At 35.6% G+C, this 16,275-nt stretch overlaps 1 protein-coding gene across 1 annotated transcript in view; it reads left to right on the top strand.

Annotated features, from left to right (window-relative positions):
* The window catches only part of FSIP1 (fibrous sheath interacting protein 1), a 69,338-nt gene extending 53,886 nt beyond the window's left edge, over nucleotides 1–15,452 (top strand). Inside the window, exons 12-13 of the mRNA XM_039705289.1 lie at nucleotides 11,835–12,381; nucleotides 15,304–15,452. Coding sequence (XP_039561223.1) covers nucleotides 11,835–12,381; nucleotides 15,304–15,326 — 570 coding nt within the window. The 3' untranslated portion in view covers nucleotides 15,327–15,452. The remainder of the gene's footprint in view (nucleotides 1–11,834; nucleotides 12,382–15,303) is intronic.
* Nucleotides 15,453–16,275: the final 823 nt, after the last annotated feature.

The following is a 16,275-nucleotide window of genomic DNA, read 5'->3' as shown; positions in this document are numbered from 1 at the left end:
GCAAAAACATTCCAATGTGCAGTAAAGAAAGTTCCAAGCAACTGGGGTGCACAGTGCTTTGTGTTTAAGCCATTGACCTTGTAATGTGATCACAGAGACTTTTTGTAAATTAATCTTTCAGATCTTATGAGTGACACGTGAACTTTGACTTTATGGGCAAAAGACAGACTCCAGCTTCAGCAGAGTCACCTGTATCCCAAATGCATGATAAATTTACATAACTTTCTTTTGAAAAACATGAGCCTTTCGATGCTTTCATGTCTTTTACTACAGGAAATAGTATACTGGTTTTTTTCCTTTTTGTGGTGTGGTGTACATCACTGAGTATAAATGGGATTGTTAAAAGCTTAATTTAAAATATATTTTGTATTCTATTGCAAGTATACACTTCAAACTGCAAAATATAAACTTTTCCCCGAGTTACATGCATCTGTATCATTTTGTGTTTTTGTAATTTGTTTGTTGTTTCTAGAATTGTTTTAATTTCTCTAAAAGCAAAATTTCTTAGCATCAATATTTACTCAGCTGTTTTGTATTGCATTTTACGTATGAGCACATTCTGCAGAAAATGGTTGAAAAATTCAAACACTAAAATATTCTCCTATCATCAAGACATTTTTAAACCATGAGTCTTTTTACTATAAAGCCTTCTACATGAGTGTAATTATATTTTCTCGCTGGTGCAGGAAAGCTGGTATGCTTATGCTTAGTGTATGATGTTTGGGCTATCTGATTTCCTGTACCTCTGTCATTTGGCTTGTGGCATGCTCCTTGGTTATGAGGAGGAAATACAGGAACCTGCCCAGTGTGATGGTGTGACCTGTTGAATGCTGGTTTTGCTTCTAGTTACAGACACTCAGCCATCTCTTATCTACCAGGCATGGATTTACCAGGAAAAGTGAGTGGAGACGAGGAGAAGTGTACTACAGTGATGTGTTGTGTACCTTCTGGTCTATGGCTTCCATTGTCAAATCAACTGACTGCCTCTCTAAACTTAGAAAAGGATTTCTTGCTTTTTATCTGTGTGCAGATACCTGTGCTTCAGATTATGTGAACCAGGATAATAACAATAAGGAGCCACAGCACTTGGAATGCATGGACTTCTTCAGTTGTCCTTGCCACAGGACATGAGGAAGAGAACAAACAAAGATGTTGAAAGTGGTTTTTATTGCTAAGGCCTAGGGAATTGAAAACTATTATAGTTAGTGGCAGAAAGTAGCTGAGGTTTTCACTCATTGCCTCAGAAGAAAAATAGAGAGGCTTGTTCTCTTACCTGTTCTTAAAATGTTTGTGCTATTTCTGGTTTGGCAAAGACATAAAATACATGGGTTTTTATTATAATAATATATGAAATTTATCATGCCAGCCAGAATGTAGACATTAGTACTGTTGCATATTTACTTTCCTAGGCAAGCCTGAGGAAAAAGTGTGTTTTAATAAATAATCAAAACTGAAGTTCACTTTAACAACTAGATTTTCTGTGCAGTGTCTTTTGTAGTTAGGAAAAAAAAAAGAAATAATGTTATAATTTTGCTTTTTTATGTGTCTTCATAAAAACAGCTGCCAAACATCAAGTGGTAACAATAGATTAGCACTCATTATCTTAGTCTCAGCTTTTTTAATGTTATTGTTATGTGGTAAATGAGAATTTTCTGATAATATATATTTGAATGTTTCAGGCTTTAACTCCTGCTCTTGTACTTACTGAAAGGTTTTGTGCCCTGCCCCCTATCCAAAATCAAGAACGGGTGCAGGAAGGCTTGAAACTCCAAATAAAATGTTTTGCCTGGGGCAGTATTGTTCATCACATTCTTCCTAAAGGCTTTTGGGTTTTCCTTTTGAATGGAAATACAAGAGCCAGATGCAGTTACCTCATTTCAAAATACCCTTCCATTCTTCAGTAAAGAAAAAGCTTCTTATTATTCTCATTCTTTTTAAAAAAAAGTTATTTCAACATATGCCCACATTGACAAACACAGCTACAACCTGATGTTCCCTGTAGAAGCTTTGCACTTCCCTTGTGGCAACAGGCCCCACCAAACAGAACTGACTAATTTTCTTTCTCTGGCCTCTCACAAGCAGAGACAGAGATATTACACAACTATCCATACCCTTACTCATTTATCTATGCTTATGTACAGGGATCTTTCCCTTAAAAGACAATGACCGTTTCATAGATTTTACCTTTATGAGTGTAATTATCCATGCCATGAATTGAAGAGTACAGAAACATTACAGAAGCAGTGAATGGGTACTTGATATTTTTGTGAATGGGTACTTGATTTTTTTTCTTTTCTTAAAGACACTTCATAGTCCTGAAACTGTGAGGTAGGATTCCATATTTGCAATTCACACAGCTACAAAGATTAACAACTTCTCTTTTTTATTCCCCTAAGTTGTGCAATTTTGGGTACTGTTAATGTTCTAGATTTTAGCAGTGTTTGAATCTTGCAGTTTCTCGTACATGGCAATACTGTACATGCTGTTATATCAAGCTTGTGGGAGCAAGACAATGAAATGCTAAACTAGTGTAATACATTATGGGTCTTGTTACTTAAATGTAGATAATAGATTTATCTATATTTCAGCATATTTCTTCTCAACAAGTTTCTGAAAAGTAGTATATTTTATTGCTTTTTCTGTGACTTGTTGAATTTATTTTTTAATATTGATTTCTACTTCTTCCCATTTATTCTCTTTTGGTTGAATAGCCTTTTAAATGTTTTGTCAGAAAGGCTTCAGTTTTACAAAAGTAATTATTAAGCAAAATCCTAAATGTTCTGTCCTTAAATTTTAGCTGGGTTGAATTACAATTCCCAGTGCTGTTGTCTCTCTGCTGCCTGTGAGGACCTTGGGGAGCTACAGCTGACATTAGCACTTGGCTGAGGCTCTTGATTTAGGTAGTGTGAATGTGAAACAAAGAGAGGATGTCAAAAACTCTGTAAGAAAACCACATTCATAAAAGAGAATTTGATCAACCTTAACTTGGATAACTGAGATTGTACCCTACCTGTATTACTTCACTGGAGAACCCCGTGGGTTTCTGTATCTTCTTATTCCACATATAGCAGACCTTCCTTCATATAATACTTCTGCTATCAGAAGAGAATATTAACACCTTCAAAATATGTACTGCAGGTCAGGCTTACCATATACATTAATATGTTATTTAGAAAAAGTCAGTATTTAGAGGTGTCTGTTGCTATTGATACACAAGGCCAACCAGTTAAGAAGATATCGCTGAAGAGTATCAGAAAATTGAGTCTGAAGCTCCTGTCTGTAGTTGCTTTAGATGAGTCTTTATGGCCTGCTGCTCCTTGGGCCAGTCCTTTCCATATTTTGTAAAGACTAAAGTACTCTTAATTGCATAAGTCACCTAGTTCATGTGTTTGTGGCTTCTCTGTTTTCACAGAATTATAAAAGGATAGAATGGTTGCGTTGGAAGGGATTTGAACCTCATCTAGTTCCAACTGCCCTGCTGTGGCTAGGGACACCTTCCACTAGACCAGGTTGCTCAGAGCCACATCTAACCTGGCCTTGAACACTTCTGTTCTTGAACATTTTCTGTTCCTCCAGTAGATATAGACCTGTAAGCATTCTTAAAATCTCTGGATAGTTAATTGCAGTATTGCAGTTTAAAAAATGCTGTATGTGAGCGTGATCCCATTATGCTACACTATTTCTCGGAGAAAAATACTAAGCCAATTTGACAAAAAAAAAAAGAAAAAAAGAAATGGGGTTTTGTAACAGAAAACAGCTGCAACCACATCAAGGCATTTTTGTCTGCTCTACTGGCTTTACTGAAAATTAAAGCCACAACTTAATATTCAAGGAAGAGATTTCTATGGAATGAAATCTGTTAAATGCTTAATAACAAACAGTTAAAAACACAAAATAGGATATTTAAGAAACTGGGTTTGAATGCTAAATAGTCTAGATTGCAGAAGTTCAGCTTCTTCAGGAGAGGCTAGAAAATGAGTCTTATTCTGTGTAATGGATTGTAAAGACCAGTTCAGAAATTTGTGTCTTATGTTTTCACACACCGTCAGTGTGTTTAGTTAAAACCAGCTTCAAATGTAAAAACTCTTGAAACGGTATGAAATCAAGTGCTCTAAAAACAGGGAGCTATCCATTTGTTGAGAAAGGTTTTAGAAATGAAAATTTTTATAATGGCTCATATATGGAAAAATACTTCGATTTTTTTTTCTATCTGCAAACACAGTAGATTAGAAGAGATAAGTTTTGAACTAATCTGGAGTTAGAAGAGCTGAATTCCTGCAAAACGTCTGTTGACAGCCTTGGAGTAGATGGATTTTCAAATTCAAAGGGATTTAAATCAGACACTTTTCTCATAGTTCAGTGTTTAAATGAAGAGGAATTTACATCATGATTTATGCAGCTTTTGAAATTCTTAAACTTTGGAATTACATTCTCTAAGGAATACTCAACTCTTTTTGTTTAGTGACTAGTAGGATATCCAGTTAAACAGGCTCTTTACATCAAGTCAGTACCTCTTTGCCCTAGCCAGGAAAATATACTCTTTGCATATTTAATTACACAATTTAATATATATTTATTTAGAATTTTAGTTCTTATTTTCAATTAAAGGTGCTGAATAAAATTGCTTCCTTTATTAATTCCTGCTTACTTGAAATTTGTGCCCTGCTGCTAATGATGGAAGCCGGAGTAAAATTGAGTAACAGGACAATGTTGAAACTTCACTAAAGAAAATTTTTATTATACAATATATACAAAAGTCAAATATGCTGTACAAACTGGTGTTTGGACCTTAGGGGAAATGGTACAATACAACATGATGCATAAGCCTTATATTAACTCCAAAATGTCAGAAAAAGCCAACATGCTAATGGAAATACATATTTTAATGAGTTATATTTAATATTTTAATTGTTTATGTCAAATCCAATACTGCTTAGGGTCTAAAGGTTAAAAATACCCTATTGGTTCAGATAATGAAAATGGAGCTTCAAAGTCATATGTACTTATTTGAGGAAAATGATGATGCAGAGTAATTTTCAGTTACTTGAAAAATACTTATTTTTTATTACAATATGTGCCTGATAAAATGTTAGAAAATTTAAGCCTGCATGACGTTTTCATGTTCTGTTTCCTAAAGTTCCCTTCTTAAAACTTGGTGAGAACATACAAATTCAGATTTTAGTGCCCATGGCTGAGAACCTGGTAATAGGTAAGTATCTAGAAAATGTTATGCAGCCTGTAAATCAAAAGCTAAAATGAAATTAAGTTAAAATTGAAAGTTAGGCAAAAAGTACAGCTTGTAGCAATTCAGAAATACAGCTTTTTGGGTCTTTAAAAGCAATGGAAACATTTCCATAGGGTTCTAAGAAATAATTCCCACTTACAAGCCTCTTAATTATACCCTTGTACAGTGCCATGTATTCTTCACAGCTGTAAGCAATGTAGTGTAGTGTCTATAGGATCAAATGAAAAGGAAGTTATTGCAAAAGATCTTTTGCCTTCCTTTCTTTTCCTCTCCAACTTCTGTTACCTCTAGCAGCCAGTTTCTTTCTCTTTGTAAAGTTTACATAGCTGATGAAACACACTTTTCTTCTATTGGCACATTCAAGCCCAAAGCAATTGACTTGATGTTTTTGAGAAAGGCAAAATTAGGCATGTTTATGACAAATTCTTGGAGGCAAAATTGATATAATTGTTCTTACGTCTATAACCTATAGGTTGCCTTTAAAAAACTCCTTCAACTATCATGTCTTGTCTCCACAGTTTTCACCTACTTTGCTACTCTAAATAAGATCAAAATTGTATAAACTCATGTCTCCTTCTGATTTCTGTTAAAATTTCTCTTTGTCAGAGAAAGAAGGGGAAAAAATTCTAGTTTTTTATTTTCAATTTCTCAGTGAAGTTAATTTTATCTTCTAAAATTCTGATTTTTATTTTTTTAGTGGAGGTTTTATATAATTCCACAAGGCTGATAATCACTTTGATGTTGAAGTTCTGGTGGCTCATAATGTTACAAGTTGAATTTTCTTTTCAGACAGTGATGTTGAAATGCCTAATAATGCCTAATAATTTCCTCCTCTTTTTGTCTGGTACTTCTGGTTTTTTTGCCAAGATACTTCTGTCCTTTCTATGTTTTGGCTCTTAGCAGCAGCAGCTACCAAAAATTCACTAGTAGACCTGTGCATTTTGCCCTTATACAAACAGAAACAGTGGAAAAAACAAGAGAAGGGAAAATTTAACTAACAGAAGTAAATACAACAGGAGGGAAAAACAGAAGCAGGAAGTGTTCTCCTATGGCTTAGGAATCCTGTTCACTCTTGAAGATGTATGTCATTGCTGAAGCACTACAGAAGTCCCCAAGCCCACTAGACATAAGCATAGAACCACCAGATGGTAAATCATGATTGTAAGGAGCTCTTAATTTCTGAGTCTATTATTCAGCTTTCAGTCTCGATTTTTAACACCTTCAAATCCACACACATTACTGGCCTCTCCAAAAACTTCTCATTGAGTTGTGAGCATGTTTCTGCTCTACTCCCTTTAATATTTTCTGTCGTTACATTCTGAGCCAACCCCTATGAAGCAGCTGTACAGAGGAAAGATTAACTTTTTTCTCTTACATTCATTAAGCTTTTTCACTTAGCACAGTGTTTATAAAACAAACATGCAACTACTAGAAGCAGTAAAGTGACATGCTGAACACTTAATTTCTTTGTGAAAGCAGATGTGTGGGTCTCTGTACTGGCTTTGGCTGGAATGTTAATGTTTTCTTAGCAGCCTGTAGGGTGCTGTGTTTTGAATTTGTGATCAAGTAGTGCTGATAATTCACCTATGCTTTAGCTATTGCTGAACAGCCTTTGCACAGCATCAGGGCCTTCTCTGGCTCTCAGTCTGCCCTCACAGTGAGGAGACTGGGGATGTGCAGCAGGCTGGGATCAAGCTGATGACCCAAACGAAACAAAAAGGCATTCCATGCCAATGCATATAATCTTACGCACAGTAATAAAAAGGGAGACGAGAGGGTTCTTCAAAGTTAACAGTGTTTTGCTCAGAACTGGCTGGATGTTTGTCTACCCATGGGAGATGCTGAGTGATTGCCTTTGCATTGCTTTTTTTGTTATTTTTCTCTCTCTTTGCTTATTAAACAATTTTTATCTCAATCCACAAGTTTTAATGTTTGTGCTCTTCCTTTCCTTTACTCTTTTTGCTCTTCCTGTCCTCTTACCCTTCCCCACTGGGAAGTAAGCAAGCATCTGGGTGGTGCTTAGATGCCTGCTGAGGTTAATCTACAATGGACATATTACATTAATTTAAATCAGTTTACAGGTTATGGGCACCATACTGACTTCTGTGATGTAAAAGAACTTTGGGCTTTCAACATGTCTGGAAATTGTAAGAAGCTCTTCCACAATGACATGATGTGTGTGGTTTGTATGCAGCATATTAATAATATTTCGCAGTTGCACTGACCAGTACTGTTAATAGACAAGAACACGATGCTTGGGTGTGATGCAGAAAGTGAGACCTTGGTGATGGTCCACATTGAGTTATGTGGAGATAGAAGGCAAGGACTGCCTTTTCAAAACAGAATAGAGCTGTTTGAGAAACTGTCAATAAGTTATTGAATAACTAAAACTTACAAAACTTTCCTGGGCTGATCTGCCAAAAATCTGAACTTTGTCTCAATAGATCAGTATTCTCTTAAAATTGAGTTGTTTTATCAGGAAGAAAGCAGTTACCTCAGAATTGACTGTTGCAGTCTCACACACTAGTAAAAATGTCAGCAAATTAAGCATCAAAGTCAATTATTTCAGACAAATACACTATCATGTGAACTATTGAGTGCAGCACTTTCAGACTTAGGAACAAAATTTCCATGTTTATAGATGTGCCAGCTACATAAGTCTTTGAATATCCTGACTTTGTAGTGCTTACTCATTTACTGTATGTCATTTTTTTGATTATTTACTATCATTAGAAATAATCCTGACATGTTAGCTTTCTCCCCATGGTAAAATCTGATATGGGCTTTCAGTGTTATTCTGTTTTTGTTACTGTACAGATGTAGAAAGAAAACCTAAAGATTCAAACTTGAAAACTTGTAGTCACAGCAGGGCTGTCCTCAGCAAACCAGAAGTTTGCATTCCTACCACATGCAGTAAGGTTTTCTCTATAGACTCCTGTCACGGAGGAATTCAGCAAGGAACAAGAAATCTTCAGTCAGAGGAGGGCCACAAGTGTGTGAAAAGCTAACCACACATAAACAGTAAAGGTCATTAGCAGGCTCCTAAACTCCTGGCTAGGAATTGGTTTTTTGGATCATTAACGGTAAAAAAGCCTAGGAAATGAATAGGACTCAGTGTCCTATTAAAAATTAGCCAGAACAATTAAAAGGTTTTCTAGTTTTTAATGGAAACCAGACCTGATACCTCATTTTCCCTTGTCTAGTGGGCTATTTCTGCATTTTGAATGACACTCATTTTATGTCCTTGTATTTAAAAAAAATGGTCTTGAAGTATTTATTCTGTATAGGAGTTGTAAATTATTTACAATGAGGGGAATGAAAGCTTGGGAGATGTAGAATCAAGTGTCTCCCTGACACTGTGTTTCTGATTCCAGGTCATGGCTCTGAACTGTTACAGTTGGTTGTGACTGGATTGCTTCTGATGTGTGCAAATATATACTCTGCAGACTCCTAATACAGTGGTAGTATTATGCAATTCCATGAGTTCAAATGCTCATTTGTTTGCAAATGCACAGCTTTTTTGCTGTGAGATGTCTTTCCCAACGGTGTTTCCCTAAACTGTTTCCTGATTTTAACAGCAGCCTTTCTGCTTTCATTTCAATGTAAATTCCTGGCTGCTGAGTGGATGACTGGTGGCTGTTTATCTTCTCCACTGTGTATTTTTCCTTAAGCCTATAGTCATCTCTTCAGTTTCGCAAAAGAAAATAACACTGCACCTTTAGTATTTTAAAACGTAATTTTTGGAGAGGTTTATTAAATGCTTTCCTTATCTTTACATGTATGTTTTACAAAAAATCCAAAGGGAGAAAAAGAGAAAGAGAGAGAATGAAAAAGGAAGGAACAAAGAAATGTTTTACACTGTCTGCTTTGGCTGCAGGCCTGCCACTCTGGAGAAAAACAAGTTCCCAAACTTTTTTACTCCATTGTTATTATATTAATTTCCCTTCCCATATGCCTTACCCTCTGGTAATAATCTATGAATACAAGCCATATGATTTTCCTGAAACATAAAAAAAGAAGAAAAAGAATTGGTTGAGGGAAAATGGACTGCAGATAAATGGGGTGGGGATAGGGGAAATAAAAGGACCAAAGAAAGGCAGGACAAGATGATCTTCCTCACAATGTTAGTTTTGTACTGATCATTCATTTGCTTCATATACACAATTCCTTTCTGCAGTGAGTGACTTGCGCTGTCATTAACATAAAACTAGCTCCAAATGATCTTGGCCAAGAGCTTTGAAATATGTTAGTATAGAACCACGCACTCAAAACCATGTGGGAATCCATGTGGGTTTCCAGATGTGAGAATCTTCTATGTTACAAATATAGTTGTGTTTACACAGTATAATCTGCTCTGGGGATATACTCTCTATGCAGCTGTGCTTCCAGTAGTGGTCTTCCTGTGTGGATGCTGTTGTTTCTTACAGTGAATCTATTCTGATAATCACTGCTTGGAAACAAATGTTATCCTGCAAATTAAAATACTTTTCCAAGAAATTGAAGGACTTCAGCATGGGCTAGTAGTTTAGATTAGAAGTGAAAATTTCAAACATTTCATGTTTTATTTTTGATTCATCATAATGTTTTGTTACTAATTTTTTTTCCATTAGTTTTTTTTTACCAGTGAGTACTTTCTACGCTAGGATTAAAATTTAGAAGACTAAGTAAAGTTTGAACATGTTGTAATACTTTGCATGTTTAATGTGTAAGTACTTAAGCTTGTGGTTTGATTTCAGTTAATATTATCAAAAATACATGAATTGATACTAAGATTACGTGAATATCAATATAATTACCTGATGATGTGTTCATCTAAATAAAGATCTCTACCCATAATAAGAGTCTGTCGATGCTCATTGTTTTTCTCCTTTTTTTTTTTTTGTGTGTTTAAAAGCCCTTAACATCTTGACTTCTTTAATGCAGTTGGGGTTTTATGTGCAAGAAAGAAACTTGGAGTATCTTTGGAAAGGAAATTGATATCTGCAGGAAAAGACTGTTGGGTTAAATAACTCTATAGAGCTGAGCTTTTGCACATCAGCTAGTGCCTGAAGTGTACAGGATTTGGTCTGTAGCAATGATTATTAGTATTAATGTTTAACTAAGTACAGAATGGTGACTGAAGGTAATTTAAAATGTCATTCTTGTTCACTTTTTAGTGTCATTTTGTAATTTTAATAGCCACAAGTTTTTCAAAGAAATCTTCTTTCCTTCCTGACTGAAAACTGTCCCCATTGATGAACTTGAGTAATCAGTTTTCAGGCATAATCCATACACCGTGTGGTACCTTGGCTGTAGCCAAGTCATGTCATATATATCAAACAGGATAATATGACTCCTGTAGTTGGATCAGAGACCTTCAGGGAAAAAAATATCAGCTAAACATCTGATGTTGATCTCTCCTCTGAAATGACAGTAGCTCCATCCTCTAGCACAATGTAAAGTAAATTCTCTGTAGAAGTCATTACACAATGAATAAAATTTTTGTTTTACATAAATCACTGTAGCCTAAGGGTTCATTAATGTGTCAGCTGATCCTTTGTGTCTTGGAGGTTGTGTAAAACTGAGATTTTGATTGCACTTTTCTCCATTAAGTTGCATAGCATTTCCCACATTTAAAGTATATATTATGATATCTTCTATAGCTCCTATTTAATGGGCAAATGTATTACACATATCTAAAAACAGTCTTGTCCTTATCATTGTAATCTTTAAATTGTCAGGGAAAATTGTTAAAGGGGATTGTAAAAGCTGGAAGTAACTCCCTATTGCTAACCTCTTTAAGCAAAATATCCTTTGCTATTCTTCACCATAATCAACCAGTATCAGTCATTATCTTTAATATCTAATTTTAAGAAATGTCCTGTGTGATAAAAATGATGGGAGTGTGCCTGTCTCTGAATAAGAAATTAACTGAAAAGATACATCTGTGAGCTATGCGAGCAGTGACAGCTTGAAGGAAGCACTAAAACTGTCCTACAGAAGACAAAGCTTTCTTCTGTCACTTGCCATGGGTCATGTTTGCCATGGTAGGTAAGTGATGTGTTTTGTGTCACATGGTTGAGAGAGAGACTATGTGGCATTTCTGCTGTGAGAGGCTGGGAATATTTCAGTCAGCATGTGACTGTCTTTGTGGGCTGGTGCTTCCAAAACCATTTCTAACCCCAGCTGCATTGCCCCAGCACTCCTTTTGGAACGTGCTATTTTGCTTTCAGTAGCTAAAATCTTAAAGAGTGTGTATGTGTGCATGTCTGTAGGTATTTACAGCAAACCAAGAAATATGAAAAAGTGCATGCTTTGGTAATTAAAAACCAGTCAGATCTCATGGAAGACTATGCAAAAATCAAAGGCCTCTCAGTACCTTGTGGACATCAGGCTTGTTTCCTAACTTTCATCACAGAATCTATCTAGAACCTAGTGAGGATGCTGCATAAATTTTGTGATTATGGAACTGTATATTTAAATTCAGCTGAATTGAAAGACTGATATTTGTTTAAGGATTCTGTCAATGTATCTCTCAAGCTGTTTTTATGGCACTGCTTTTCATTAATTATATTTTGACAGAAGAAATTCTTGCCTTTTTTTTTTTCAGACTGAAGAACAAACGAGCCTCTCTGAAGAGCAGCTTAAGACCCTTCTGGAAGAATGTATGCAGCCTCAGAGAACAATAAGTAACGTTACCATGCCACAGTCTCAGGAATCTCTTTCTTTTGGATTAAGTCCCCCTTGTTACACAAGTCAAGACTCCACTCTTCACTCTACATCTAGTCTTTCCAAAATGTTAGTTGAAGACCATATTGTAGGGATGTTAATGGCTCAGGAAAAGGCTGGACTCGAAGACAAAAGCTTATGTGTTAATGCAGAGAGCAAAATCCCTGGCTACTATACCAGCAAAGCATTGGCTGGTAGTCACTTATCAAAGGATTCACTGGCCCAAACAGAGGAACCTGATGACCTAGAAGGTTTACAGAAGATGGAAGATAAGAGTATTACTGAAGGTTACTTTATGTCAAGAGCACTCAACACAAAAAGATTGAAGAAACCTTCTTTCTTGGGTGAACCATTATATTGCATCAGCATGAACAATGAGCCATCCACAGAGGCTGACATTCTCAGCATACCACTGCAAACCAAAGGAGGTGAGACTCTTAACAACCCTTTAGAATAGGCTTTTGATTATAATGAAAAAACCTAAGCAGGTTCTCACCAAAGGTATGCACCAATACACACTGATTATTACGGTGGGACAAGAATGTTCTTTAGAAAACATAAAACTGTGCCAAAAGTAATACACACAAAATAACAGAATGTTTATTAAAATTCTTACCCTGAAATAATTGACTAGGAGTTTTATGAAATATATCACTGATGTTGATTAATTCTGTCAGCTAGAAAACAGTGTTGAAAACACATATGGATTACCTTTTTGGTAGTAGAAAGTCATGTTCACTGTTCTGTGGAGAGCAAATATTCTTGCAGTAGCTGGTACAAAAATTCACATGAAAATCCAAGTGTTTCATTAAAGTTTTTTGTAAGGTAAACTCGGTCATATAGAAACAAACATGAACTGGCTATATTAAAGATAATAAACTGCTTTTAGGGAGTTCAAATTTACACACATAAGATACCAAAATTAATAATACCGAACAAATATTTTTAGTTTGGTAAAAGAAAGAATAGACTTTAACCAGCAAAAAAAAAAAAATCATTCTGTCTGGTATAAAACAATTGTGGAAATGTCTCTTGGGTTTTTTTAATGTTCTTTACTTATATGTAATTACATAGTGATACTGTAAGCTAAATCTATATTTAGATTGTTAACCTAAGACTAGTTCTCTTTCTAGAAGGCCAACTGTTCAAATAAGTCAGATTTTAGGCAGCTAAACCTTTTATTTTTTTCATAACAGTTTTGACAGTATGAAATTTGTGATTATAGTGCTAGAATCTAATCTTACTAGAAATCATACATTTTTCTATGTTTGTCAATTGGTCTTTGTTATACTGGCAATTTGTTCGGGATTTAAAGAAACTGGCTTTTTCACATACATCAGTAATTAAGAGGAACATTCTAATATCCCTCTGCTATATTATAATTTCATAATTATAATGAATTATAATAATTATATTATATATAATTATGATCACAACACTTTCTTTGATGTTTGTACTTACTCTTTCTACAATGATGGGAATTCTAATATTTTTCAAAGTGATTCTGCCTGAATTCAGTATGCAGGAAGTCCTGGTATGGCTATTTTTACACTGCCAGACAAAGCTGATATCCATACTTACCTGCACCACTTTCCCCTTAGGAGATTAAAGTGCTAGCTTCTACATGAAGAAGACAGAAATAGTACCTGTAGAAAAGGTTGGGTGGTTTTGGTGCTTTCTTTTTCCTGGCAGGTTACTTACCAGCTACCTTCACAAGCTGTCTTTGCTCTTCATGTAGATGCAGGCATCAGAGGAGCAGAGTGAGGGAAGAGAGTGGTCTGCCCAGAGGAGAGCAGGGTGGCAGTGGTGCTCATGGGGAGCATCACAGAGGTCAGCTCTGCCGGGGGCAGCCTGATCTCGTGCAGGAGCAACATGATTCCATACTGCACCACCAGGCTTCTTTGGCAACCAACAGTGAGAAAAACTCAGTGATTTGCTGCCTTCTCTTGAGTTAAAATTCTCCTTTAGTCCAAAGAGATGTAGCGTGGTCAGAGGCAAGTGTGACTCAGCCCCAACTACCAGCTCCCATTATGAGTGTGTTTTAAGAAGGAATGTGTTAAATCAAGGAAAGCACTTTGCACTGTGGCCACTGGGTAGTGAAGTGAGCAGGTAACTGTAGATGTAGTCACTGTGAGGTCATTTTATTGCACAAGAGAGGAAGGAGATTTTCAATATTAAGTGGATTTCCATATGGGACATCTCATTGTAGAAGTCTACAAGGTGAATGGGTTAACATTTATCGACATAATAATTTAAATATATTTGAGTCAAAATCGTGTGTTTCAGAGTAATGTAATGGGATATTTCAATTACCTGTTTTCACTAGTGACTGAAACAGATGATGAGTAATGTTTAATCCTGTAGAGCTCAAATCCATGTGCTTAATAAGAATCTTGGTTTTATGATGTTTTTGCATACAAATTCTTTTTTTGAGAGGGGAAGTATTCTGAATTTTCAGTCCCTGATTTTTTTCATTTTTTACTGAGAAGCTAATTAATTTGTTTCCTACAAAGGTGACTCAGTTCTGTCTGAAGCAATTAGTTCTGGACATAAGCCAAAGGGTGTGTTATTTATTGAATTTGTAAACTTTCTTAACGCATTCTGTAGATAATTTGCTTGTTAGTTCAGACATGATTAAATGTGCTAATTGTATTGAGAAATAGAGATCCCAGTGCAATCGAGTTTAAGGCAAATATATCTGCAGATGAAAGTATGAGAAATGTCATGTGTCATTTTAATTTGTAAGAGATATTTGCATAGTTGCATTTTGTTATTGTCTTAATTCTAAAGGACGTTTAAATAAGTATTCATCATCTTCTGCAAGTAGTTTGATTTTTTTGCCCACTACATACAGTTTAAATTCTTTGTAATGCTGACTAAGGAAATAAAGTAGTGTGAAAGTGGTTTAGCACAATTTCACTTTTGTATTCCTTATGGTACTGTAGTCTGTGATAGAGATTTACTGCAATACATTAAATTATATATATTTTCAGGAAAGCGTAATTATTAGTATAACACATATATATGTATATATATGAAGGATACTCTCGTGTGCCTTCAAAGATAAGTAATGATTATTTCTTGAAAGAAGCACTAATCTATACCCAGCTCATATGTATGTAAACAGAGATGATGTTTACTGAGGTTAACAGAATCCAGACTTGCCCACATGCAGATATGAAAAGGCTGTTATTTCTCATAGTTGTATGAGCCAGTAAATTATCATTTCCAGCTCCATTTTGAGGGGCTATATTAAGTTTTAAGTAGAATGAACCGTTTTTATATTTTGTTTTTGCAAATAATATTGTGCTTACAGCAGCTCAGCACCTTTTTCTTTTCTTTTTTTTCAGATCATATGAACATAGAAAATTGAGGGGAGAGTGACTCTATGCTTCTCTGCACAACTGTTTTCTGCAAGTGTAGCTAAACCTCTATCAGTGATATTGCACTGATACAGTATCATACCAAACAACCTGATGGGAATAAATTATTATAATTGAAAGTGTTCCATGAGTTGATTTTTTCTTTAGAGATAATTATTATTGTCATTGTCATGTATTGTTGTGTTTTGGTTTCAAAATAAACTCTTGCATTTCATTAAGTTTCCTGGGAGCTTTCTGTCTTATAAAGAAATGTACACAGATATTGTGTAGCTGTGTGTCAGATAAGACATGTATGTTTTTGTTAGTAAAAACAAACAAAAAAAAAAACCAAACAAAAAAAAAAAACCAAAACCAAAAAACCAACCAAACTTGAAAAGTTTAGTATTTACTGATGGGGCTTTATTAGAGAAGGTGTGAAAAAATATAATAATTTCATTTTACTTCACAGACACACACAGTCTAACTTTTTCATAGAGTTAGCTAAATCGTGTCTTCTGTTATCTCACTGCAGTGTGCTGGAGCTTGCAGCCTGTCTGACTCAGAGTCCTGACTCAGTGAAGCATCCCATTAGTCAGTTTTTGCCCCGGGGCTGTCTGTTGGCTGGACCCCTGGTTTGCCTGGAATTGCACAAGTGCTCTGCTGGATCAGGACATCAGCACTAGTCTGCTCAGGTCTGCCTGAATCCTGTCTGGGAAAACGGTAACCACACAGCAAATATTCATATCTTTGAGTTAGGAAATGCAATTAAATGAGGAAGGATGGCAGCCCCTGGTGAAGGCTTAGAGGGAGTAAAAGCGGAGGCATTCAGAAGTTTGCCCTACTGGGTTGTAAAACCTTATAGTGATGGGGGAAGGGTAATGCAGCTGGTTTGGGTTTGAGAGAATAGTAACAATTCATTACAGGTCTTTGATTGTCTAGTCTTTATCTAGTATTTTTTCC

Source organism: Passer montanus, unplaced genomic scaffold, assembly GCF_014805655.1.
Source record: "Passer montanus isolate IOZ18808 unplaced genomic scaffold, ASM1480565v1 scaffold18, whole genome shotgun sequence".
Lineage (NCBI taxonomy): Eukaryota > Metazoa > Chordata > Aves > Passeriformes > Passeridae > Passer > Passer montanus.
The sequence above is the reverse complement of the archived record's forward strand: the minus strand, read 5'-3'. Positions and strand labels throughout refer to the sequence as shown.